The following is a 10978-nucleotide window of genomic DNA, read 5'->3' on the forward strand; positions in this document are numbered from 1 at the left end:
CATGTGAGAATCCATCAATAAGCTGTTATTAGTCTGCTATGTCCGTATTAATGTATCAAACTTACTACACGAGACCAAATAAACATCGAGTACAGCCTCACCAGATAATACACAGTAAAGAGTGATCTTCTCAATTGAGGTGCTTAGTAAACCAAGCCAACATGTCACCGTGCGCTTCCTCGGCTTTCTTAACGCTCAGTTCATCATTAGGGTTGTACCTCACAGTCCAACCGTGGGCGGCTCCCGGGAAGATTTTCACAAAGCTGTCAATCTGCATAAAGATGCACATTATTAGTGCATTTTATCTTCGTGATTGCTAGTTGTTTGCAATGACAACTTTTATTTGAATAGAGTAGGAGAACTATCCACAACAGATTAGTAAAGAATTGTCTGGGACATCGGATATTCAGGTAATCTCTTAGATCGATAATATAAAAAGTATTAAAAGCTGACACAAACAGATAAAAAAGTATGAAGATCATACCTCGGATTTCGCAGACAACGCTTCTTCGAACTGTTTTGCCAATTCAGGTGGAGTTAACTTGTCAATCTCAGCTCCTAGTATGGAAATGTGACATTTCACCTCTGAAACACATTAAGGATGAACTATCCAATCTCAGAACACATAAGCAGTTGGATAATGAAACTCACAAATCTGTCCTGACTACTAAATGTGGATGGAGATTATTGGTTTTTTAATAGTGAAAAGTGGAGACAAGAGTACAATTGAATAATCTGAATCCACTCAGAGAATTGGTTACAAAGGGTTTCTTGCAGGCAAACCCCAATCAAACCTTGCACAATAGACAAGTTTCAATGCTGCAAATCCCCAATTAATAGTAAACGATCACCTTGTGGGGAATTGGTCATTAGTTCATAAATGTAGTTAGATGATGTATTGAGACATATGAAGCCATGTCAGTGAGTACTCAGTGGATATCATGTACAAACAACTTGTCAAAATGTAAGAGAGTAAGCTATCCTTCTGATTTTTATCATTTTTTGTTTTTTGTTTTTTGTTTTTTAGAGAGAGATTCCTAACCTTTGATGTCATCAAGAGTTACAAATGAAGGATGGAACATGACTGCAGCTTGGATCTCGTTGGTCTTGGCTAATTCCACTATCACCTTGGCTGGAAAAGAACTATCAACACTTCAGACAAGTATTCCACAAGGCAATTCCAAATAATCTAGCTCCAAGAAATGAGATATCTGCCTTTTCAAGCGTTAAAGGAATAAGCAATTCCAAAGAATCTAGCTCCAAGAAATGAGATATCTGCCTTTTCAAGCGTTAAAGGAATAGGCACTAACTCACCACCCCAGCAAATTCCTACAGTGCCGATGGAAGATATTCCTTTACTTTTAATTGCTGCAACAACTGTTTTTGCTTCCTCAGCCGCTTTATCCTACAAAACAGGTTATGTATTCTCAGTATTAGAAAGATTCTATGCATAGCTGCATCCTGGAAAAACAGCAACGCAAGCCTTTTGTAGTCCAGGAGATACGTGAAGCCTGATAAAAATATGAGATGGATGAAACAATCTTTGGTTCCACTATGCTGTGGATAATTTCTAAAACATTGCAACCTACCAGGGAAACTAGAATAATTCAAAGACAAAATCTTTGCACTAATAAATGAGTAACAAACCGGTGCATGTAACTTCAGCCAGTCTTGAATGCTCGAATGCTTTTCTGGCCCAAAAGGATCGCCATGGAGAAAATCAGGAACCACTGCATAAAATCCAGCAGCACCAACTCTATCCGCTAGCTCCCTTTACAGTAAAAAGCAGTGACACAAGCTCAAGTCATTTTTTTTGTGGAATACATACAAAAAAAAAACATTTTCTTGGAGAAAGAATAGTTGAACAAAGAAGAACGGGGGTGGCAAGAAGCTTTCCTTCAAAGAGACTTGGATCTTTGGCTCAATTGCCATATGAGGTGTTTTAGATGTGAGGTCTTGGGTTCACATTTCACCAGTGTTTGTGGGGTGTAACGTGTGCATAGTCAACATTTAAAGGTAACATTACCCCATATGCTTATCAAAGTAGCACTGTAATGTTCTTCCTATGTTACTAGCAATATTGAAATAGGATGTAGTTAGCTACATGCTGGTTTCTAGATTGATCTTTCTCAAAAACAATGCTGGATAAATTACGTTGGTTTCTGGATTGATGTTTTTAAAAAACAATGCCGCATAAATTAGATGGTCAAAGTAGCTCCACATGGAATGTTCTTCACATGCAGGGTGTACCCAAACAGCTGGCCCAAGGCTGATGTCATTGTTCAGGTAATTTAGACTCCATGCTTGGAATGCTTGAGTTCAAAATTCGAGAACATCTCATTTTTACACCATTGCAGGTCTCAAAGGCTAACTCCAGATCTGTCTTTCAAGCAACTAGAAAATTGTTCCCACCATAGACTTTTCAGAGAATCCCTCTATTATATAATACAATTTTCCTAAGGCAGCAAATGATTTTTGCAACATACTTTGATGCGCAAGTCCCTTTCCAATTCTAGAACCTACCAGAAGGGTATTGGAAAAGGACTTTAAATTTGATAAATTATGGAAGGACATCAAGAATCAGTTGTCAGTACTTCCTCTAACAGGGAAAACTATTTCTTTTAGATGGGTATAGAAATAGGCATCTTTGTATTATGGTAAACGACTGGCTAAGGGGAAGTAAAATACCTCAAGTTTGGAGCTTCATAGCCTGCAAAAGAATGGAATCAAGTTAAGGGACAAATGAAAATTGCAAGTACAAGCTTCCAATTTTCTGACATATGCTTAACAGAAAAAAGTTTTGGGCTACAAACAAAATGGCAACACGCATGATTGTCAATACTTGATTTCATACTTAATTTCCAATACGAATTGTGATGCACCTCCACATGATGCAAATCAAACTAGGAAACGCGTATCATGCAAGAATTAGCTTTAGAATGGCATTTAAAGTGCAGTCTTTGTGGCAGTGCTTAAAGTGCCACCTTTGAGACGGTGTTTGAAGTGCCACCTTTGTGCTGGCGTTCAAAGTGTTGCTAAAAAAAGTAACTTTTGTTTTTTGTTGCTCATCACGACTGTGCGAAACATATGATGACTTAGAGTGTTGCATAAACCCTAAACCTTATCTTTTTTTATACACACGAATCAGATTATCCGGGTGGCCCAGTACCCATACAGATAAATCCTATAGGAGACCAACCACGAGAAAGTTACAAATCCAAGCAGATCCCTTTCCGCGGTCCACAAAGAAGAAGACGAAAAAAGAAAAAGAAAAAGAAAAAGTGAATTGTGACTGGAAAAATGTAAAACAGAACCAGACACTACAACGAAAAAGGAAAACTGTGGCATAAAGGAAATTCAAACAAAAAAAGTAAAAAAGGAAAAAACTCCTGCAGAGCTACAAACAGGAATAGAAAAAAGGCTAATCCGCGACGTGGAACTTCAAAGGAACACGAAAATAAAGCCATTTGGAGAGACATTCCATCTGAGTACTCTCCGCCAGGCACCAAATTATCGGACTAAATCCTAAGCTGCAACTGGTGGTATGTTAACGCGGATATCCTCCAAATTAACAGACAAATACCTATTAAGAAACCACTAAGGGACATCCACAATCCATGATCAAGTAAGGAAACACCTGCAAACCAGATTGACGCCGACTGACGAACACAAGAACGATTCGCTTACTGTAATTTGAAAAAATACTGGAGATGCCGAGAGTTTAAGCATATACCATATACATCAGTCACAAAAAGAACTGCCGCCTTGGAATCAGGGGAACCGGCGACGTACGCACTAAGCCCTCCAATGGCTACTACGCTGCCGGATCCGGAAGCAGAACTGAGGGAAGGAGGGTTTTCACAGCATCGAGCGCCTGCCATCTCTCCAACTGATGAAGGACTCGAAATCGGTAGTGAGTGAGAAGGAGAATTGCCGATCGAACAGTCCGTAAAGAGGGAAAAAAGTAGCTTCTACCAAACGTGGAATGGAATGGAACGGAAAGGTCTAGAAGCCAACGACAGAAAAGTCAAAGGTGATGACGTCGTCGGTGACGAAGAGGAAAAGGCTCGTTTTGTTTGAAACTCAACATGTGGTGTTCACCAGGTTATTTCCCATCAAGTTTTGAATAAAAATATTTTAAAAATAAATAAATATATAAAATAAATAATGATATATAAAACTATTTATGAGAATCAATATATTCACAATTTTGAGTATAATCAATAATTTTCCGGGTTTACTAATTCTCTTAAAATTATGATTTTGCCTTTAGGATGAGATTTTTTTGAAATAAAAACCTCACAACTCAATAAAAAAAAATATGAATTATCCAAATTGGCTAGGTCAATGTATCAAATAAAGTATTTATATAATTATTTTCACTCTAAAAGAATCACATATCTCACACAAAATCAGGTTAATTTATGTGCTATAGGCATAAAATATTATATGGTGATGCGACTTTAAGTCAGTGCAATGCATTAGACCCAACACCCATATGCGGTTATTTAACATGCAAAGATCTAAGTGAATTGTCCTAATTTTAATCATTATCGATCAGAACAAAATTTTGAACACTAGGCTCCCATACACACTTCTCAATACTAAACCACCAAATGGATATATCCTATTAAATCAAATGATGCATATACATATCAGTGAAAAAGACAAAGTATAGAGATGATACCTTGGATTTCACAATAAGGCTTGTTGAAACTCTTTTGACAATTCAGGTGTCTAGTCAATCTCTGCTCCAAGTTTGGCAATGTGACTTACATAAAAGGCCAGTTGAATGTCAACACATTAACAAAATGAATAATGAAGCTCTACTGTTATTTGTTTAAATAGTGAAAAATGGAGATAAGAGCATAGTAGGTTAGTCTAAATAATTTGCATCCACTAGTGGTCTGTTTGGAACCCCTAGACAAGAAAAGAAAGAAAATGAGAATTTGACCATTATTAATCCCAAAAATAGTTAGTAAAAATGAGATAATGATCAAATTCTCCTTTTCATTAACTACTTTTTAGAATAAAATTTTTCGTTTTCTTTTATTTTATTTTCTTTTCCATGGGGTTTCAAATCAACCCTTGGATAGTTGGTTACATGGGATTCTTGTAGGCAAACCCTAATAATGTGTTACAAAAAATATTGTTTCCATCTTGCTCATCTAACAAATGTCTAGTACCAATTGATAGTAAAAGATCAGTTCCTGGTGTTTACATATTGGTCATTAGTTCATCAATATTTAGGGAATGTGTTGAGTATCGACAATATCAAGCCATACCAATAAATGGGAAGTAGCTAATCCCATTGTTCTTGGCTAATTCCACTATCAACACTTCAATCAAGTCTTCCAAAAAGCAAATCCAAAAAATCTAGCTCACCAGACTAGTGGAAGATATTTCTTTACTTTTAATTCCTGCAACAATTGTTTTTGCTTCCGTGGATGCTTTATCCTACAAAACAGGATATGTTTTTCTCGCCATTACAGAAGATTTTATATATGCATACCTATATCTTGGAAAAAAACAGCAATGCTAGACCTTTGTAGTATGAGAGATTCAAACAACTATGGGATAGACGAAACAATCTTTGGTTCCACTATGTTGTGGACAATTTCTGAAAGATTGTATCCAACGAGAGAAACTAGAATAATTCAAAGATAAAACCTCCTCATTAATGAGTAAGTAACAAACTCCAAGGAGAAAATCAGGAACCATTGTATGAAATCCAGCAACAACAATCATATCTACTAGCTTCCTTTATAGTAAAAAATAGTTAAATTGCCTCAAGCCTTTCTTTGTGGAAGACATAGACAAACAACACTTTCTTGGAGAGAGAATAGTTGCATCGAGCATATGTTCTAGTTTAGCTTGATCTAAATACATCTAACTTGAGTTCGAACTCAATCTTAATCTCAAACTTAAAATTGGAATCGAGCTCAAGCCCAAAATTTTTAACCAAGTTTGAGCTCGAGCTCAAGTCAGGTTTGAACTCTAACCTAATTTAAAAGTAAAAAAATAAATAAAGAGAATATTGTGATGAACTTAGTACCATTGAACTACAAGCTATCAAAGATGAGTCTGACTTTGCAATGGAGCATACTAATGTATAATAACCAGCTTAATAGACCTAAAAGAAAGAGCAAACACCTCTATCAATAGTGTTTACTTCATTAGTAAACAACAATATTAGAGGTTGAAGGACGCAAAAGGGTTGAACGATCAATTGTCTTTGAGGTTTGAGGTAAATCAAAGCAACTATCAAGCAACTAAAGAAGGAATTGACGAGAGCAATCAAAGTAAAGTATCTTTTTGTAAAAAAACTATACTAATGAGTTGGTTCATGAGCTAACAAACGGAGCTTGGAAAATCTTGAGTTTGGCTTGTTATACTTAATGAGCCTTATTTCAAGTTTGAGCTCGAGTTGAGCTCAAGTAAAAACTGAACTAAGTCGAGATTTTTTTGAGCTGAACTCGAATGGTTTACAAGCCGGTTTGGCTTGGTGTCACTCCTAATTCCAAATGTGGAGAGTAATATTTGGGTAGTCAACATTCAAAAAAGAACATCACTATGAATGTTTGGAAAGTAGTACATTAATATCCTCCTATGTTATTAGGAATACTGAAACGAGATGTCCTTGTAGGTGCATGTGAGTTCCCTTTGATGTTTCTCTAAGACAATTCTGGATAAGATTAGATGGCAGTGCAGTATGGACACGAACATGATGAACCTAAAGACTGGCCCAAGGGACAAGTCATTGTTCAGGTAATTTAGACTCCATGCTTGGAATGCTGGAGTTCAAAATTTGAAACCATCTCAAGTTTAGAGTTTCATATCATTCAAAAGAATGAAATCAAAGGAGCAAGCACAAACTTTAAAATTTCTGAAATGTGTTTAAGAGGTATAAAAGCAACAATAGGGGTGGCATGGGTCGGGTTTTCCAAAACCCAAACCCGAACCTGAATTATAAACCTGAAACTTGAACCCAAAAGAATCCAAACGGGTCCCTGACGGATCCTGAACGCGAACCCAAATCATCATGTATAAAGATAATAAATTTGCCATAAACGTAGTTGCAGTTTATTTAGCATGAAGATATTGAAGGAGTTGCATAAACGAAATTGTAATTTAATTTTAATTACTGTAATTTAGAGGGGGTTGTGCACTTTGAAAGTGTTGTGGAAAGTAAATGTGAAAAAGAATTACTTTTTTGTGTTAGATTGTGTAATGAAAAGTGCAGTGTAAAGTATTTTTTTGTGTTAGTGTGCACAAATGGAAAGTGCGGTGTAAAGTACGGAGATAATTTTTATTAATAAAATATTTTGATAGATTTAACTTTATAACGTTTACTTAATTTTTTTATTCAAGAACATTAGAAAGAAATCAAAGTTATTATCAATCTTCTTCTTTAACTAACTCTGCATTTCTCTGGTAATTTTACCTAATCCATCTATGATTTGTACTCTCGAAGACGTTGTATCCCTATGCAAGCTAGAAAAAGTAGTACCAAGGAACTTGCTAAATGTAAGGAAATCTGATATAATAAAAGCAATAGTCGTTAAGGAAAAAGGGTTTGCTTTAATTCTACATAAGTTGAAACATTGTTCGAAACTCATTCTTTTGAATGGTGCATAGGACCTTCAGAGGATCGTTTACTGGGTCTAATTTCAAGGGTACGACTCACACATTCAATTAAATTACCTTAGATACTAACAATGAAAGTTTGGCAATTAGAGATTAGATGGACAAAAGGTAAATGAGTGATGAACGAGCATGCAGGTGTGAAAGTGAAACGAAGACTATTGAAATCTAATAAAGTAACCTTTCTGTTGGAATATATGAATATGTTGGAGGGTCATTGATGTAATTAGTTTATGTTTTTTGTCTCTTCTTCACTCTTACTAGGGTGAAGGGTATAATTATAATATTCTACTTTTATCATTTATAAATAGAGCAGGGTTTGGACTAAGTGCATAACCTCATTCTCCATCCTCTTTTCTCCTCAATGTGCCTTCTCTCCTTTACCCGAGTTATAATCCATGGAGTCTTGAAAATCAACATGATATGAAAACAATGATTTTTAGGACTCATAGCTATGGTTTTTAAGTATTTCACACTTGTTATTGCTCGGTTGAGCAAAGGAGACCAAATATGATTTAGAAGCTTGTGTTGTTGTTCGTTTTATATATGAACGATCAAGCTTCAATATGTGTTGTGTTACTGTTGGTTGTTGGGTCTTTTCTCTTCTCGATTTGATTGATATAGATGTTATATTGAGAGATCTGCAGGCATTGTTATTCTGCTCTCTCTCAACAATGGCTCTGGTGGTACTACTGCCAAAGAGACGTAAATGAATATGGATAAAGAGCCTAGCATATCAAACTTGGGAGATAACTTTACTTCTCTTGAGGAAGGTACTAATGAAGTGGAAGACACTGCAAACAACTCTCCTACTCAAGAGGCAAAAAATCCTAGAAAATCTACTTCATCTGGAACTAGTAAGGTAAAACAAAAAAAATGACGGGCTTTTGATGTCCTAGATGAAGATCTGATACCAATCAAGGAGATTATTGATGAACTTGAAGTTGTACAATGAAGTGATAAAGATTTTAAAACTTGAGAAATGTGCCAAGAAAAAAACATATGACTTTCTTATTGAGAGTTCTACTAGAGCAGTTGCTTTTATAGGTACCCTTTTGAAGATCGAGCAATGTAGTTGATGATGAAAATGGATAATTAATTGTCTTACTTTAGAAATTGAGTACTTCAAACAATTTTGAGCAATGTTGTCCAAACAATTTATGTACTTTATAAATTAACTTACTTTATGAAGAAGTGACTTGATTAAACAATTGATGTTTAAGATAGATTTTATTAAGTAGATATCTTCTTATTACAAATGTTATTCCTATGAATGTGTTTTGATAAACTTGACCCGTGCCAAGTAGACTCAAGCTTGAGAGTGGACTTGAGCTTTCAACTTGCAACATTTTTATGTTCAGTAATTACTTTTTAAAGGTTAAATTGAGGTATTTTATAATTAGAGCCTCTAAACATTATTTAGGAATACTATTTTTGAATAATAATAAAATTATAATAACATTTTATAGAGAATATTGATCTTAATTGATAAATAAAAGTTTATCGATAATATTTTAATAATTATAAATATTTTAGTTCTTAGGCTTGTATATACTTTTAATTACTAAAAAATTAAAAATATTAATTTTATTTTATTTTCCTTTTTCATTGTGCATCCAATCTAGAGAAACCAAGTTTCTCTTTTGTTTTCTCTCTTATTTTTCATAGATATCCGAACAAGATAAAAGAAACCTCTTTTCTTTTATCTTTCTCTTCTTTTTTGTTTTTTTTCTTTTTTCTTTTCTTTTCTTTTCTTTTGTAGGGGTTTCGAATAGACCCTAAGATTGTGTTTGGAACACAGAAAGTGGAGAGAAAAGAAAAAAAAAAGAGAAAAGAGAGAGAAAGAGAAAAAAAAATGTTTCTTTTCTCTTGTTTGGATGCCCATAAAAATAAGAGAGAAAATAGAAGAGAAATATAGTTTCTCTAGTTTGGATACACATGAAAAAATAAAAGAGAAAAATTTTGATGTTAAAAATTTATCTCAAGATTATTTCTTTTATTTTCTCCCAAATGCCATCATTTTGTGAGAGAAATTTTATTAACAAAGAGAGAAAAGTGAGTTTTCTCTTATTTTCTTTTCTCTCAATGATTTTCTGCTACCAAACGACATAAAATAAAATTTTCTCTCATTTTTTTTTTTTGCGGGTTCCAATCATGCCCTAAGGCTGTGTTTGGAACATAGAAAGTGGAGAGAAGAGAAAGAGAAAGAGAAAGAGAAAGAGAAAAGACAAGAAAAGAAAAGAAGTTTCTCTTATCTTGTTTGGATGCCCATGAAAAATAAGAGAGAAAATGGAAAAAAATGTAGTTTCTCTTGTTTGGATACATGTGGTAAAAGAAAAAGAAAATAAAATTAGTAAATTTTATATTTTGATTATAGTTTTCTCTCAAACTTCTATTTCTTTTCTTTTCTCCCCAAAATTTATCATTTTGTGAGAGAAAATTTATTAAAGAAGAGAGAATTCTCTCTTATTTTTTTCTCAATAATTTTCTACTGCCAAATAATTGAAATTACATTTCTCTCCCTTTTTCTTTTCTTTTTGTTTTTTGTGAGTTCCAAATAGGCCGTAAAAGAATTTGGGCTAGATTGGGACGATTAGCACGACCACACTATCCACTAGCAAACCACTAGTAGGAGACTTGGAGGCTTAGAGGTGGCATCGAATCGAGCCAAGCTTGAACATGCCTATGTTCGAGCTAGGTTTGATTTAAATATTTCGAACTCGAGCTAGAGCTGAGCCTAGCCTCGAGCCTAAAATTTTAATCGAGGTCGAGCCCAATAATTTTAACAGAGTTCGAGCTCAAACCTACATTTAAAATTTTGCATAAAATACATGTCAAATAAACTGTATATAAAATTATGCATACATTTTACATAAATTTAGGCATGACTTGTACCTAAAATTGGGCATGACCTTTACCTAAAATTGGGCATAACCTCTATACATTAAACATGCATAAAATTGTCTATGCACCTCAATGATAAGAGAATTTTCTCTTTCTAATCAATAGAATTGTCTCCACTCAGAGGAATAATATAGGAGGAATCAAAATTTAGAACAAATAAAGTTTGAATAACTACAAAATAATTTTTTTTTACTAAAACATGTAATGAAGCCAAATATTGAATATTTATCCATGTAAATAAATTCAAACAAATAAATCAATATGTCACTATAATCTTTCATGTGGGTTTAGATTATAACACATAAATGATTTATATCACTTTATGATGGGATCAAAATTTGTTTGTCAAGAAATTTTCTAGGCCTATGGGAATTAGATTATTTTTTTTAAGTATTTCTATCTCATCCTGATTAATCGCTTAAATATTTAC

General features: G+C 34.2%; 1 protein-coding gene across 1 annotated transcript; it reads right to left on the minus strand.

The window, feature by feature from the left end:
* Positions 1 to 4: 4 nt before the first annotated feature.
* Positions 5 to 3964, minus strand: LOC137960473 (endo-1,3;1,4-beta-D-glucanase-like). Its single transcript, XM_068808107.1, has 7 exons — positions 3734 to 3964; positions 2689 to 2710; positions 1648 to 1771; positions 1315 to 1405; positions 1043 to 1132; positions 485 to 585; positions 5 to 271 (listed from the first exon to the last, which is right to left on the minus strand). The coding sequence occupies exons 1-7, from the start codon at positions 3879 to 3881 to the stop codon at positions 131 to 133; spliced, it is 717 nt and encodes a 238-aa protein (XP_068664208.1). The 5' UTR covers positions 3882 to 3964; the 3' UTR covers positions 5 to 130.
* Between the last annotated feature and the right edge of the window lie 7014 nt (positions 3965 to 10978).

The sequence above is a fragment of the Aristolochia californica genome, unplaced genomic scaffold (assembly GCF_029961685.1).
Source record: "Aristolochia californica isolate CCGP_79_NKW_82.1479 unplaced genomic scaffold, dmAriCali1.0.hap1 SCAF_3, whole genome shotgun sequence".
Lineage (NCBI taxonomy): Eukaryota > Viridiplantae > Streptophyta > Magnoliopsida > Piperales > Aristolochiaceae > Aristolochia > Aristolochia californica.

Bases quoted from the DNA above. Each gene is read 5' to 3' on its own strand.
- LOC137960473 (XM_068808107.1), bottom strand. From the start codon at position 3,881: ATGGCAGGCGCTCGATGCTGTGAAAACCCTCCTTCCCTCAGTTCTGCT. The intron at 2,711-3,733 runs GTATATGCTTAA...ATTCTTTTGCAG, and splicing joins TTTTGTGACTGATGTATATG to GCTATGAAGCTCCAAACTTG. The intron at 272-484 runs GTATGATCTTCA...ATCTTTATGCAG, and splicing joins CGTTGTCTGCGAAATCCGAG to ATTGACAGCTTTGTGAAAAT.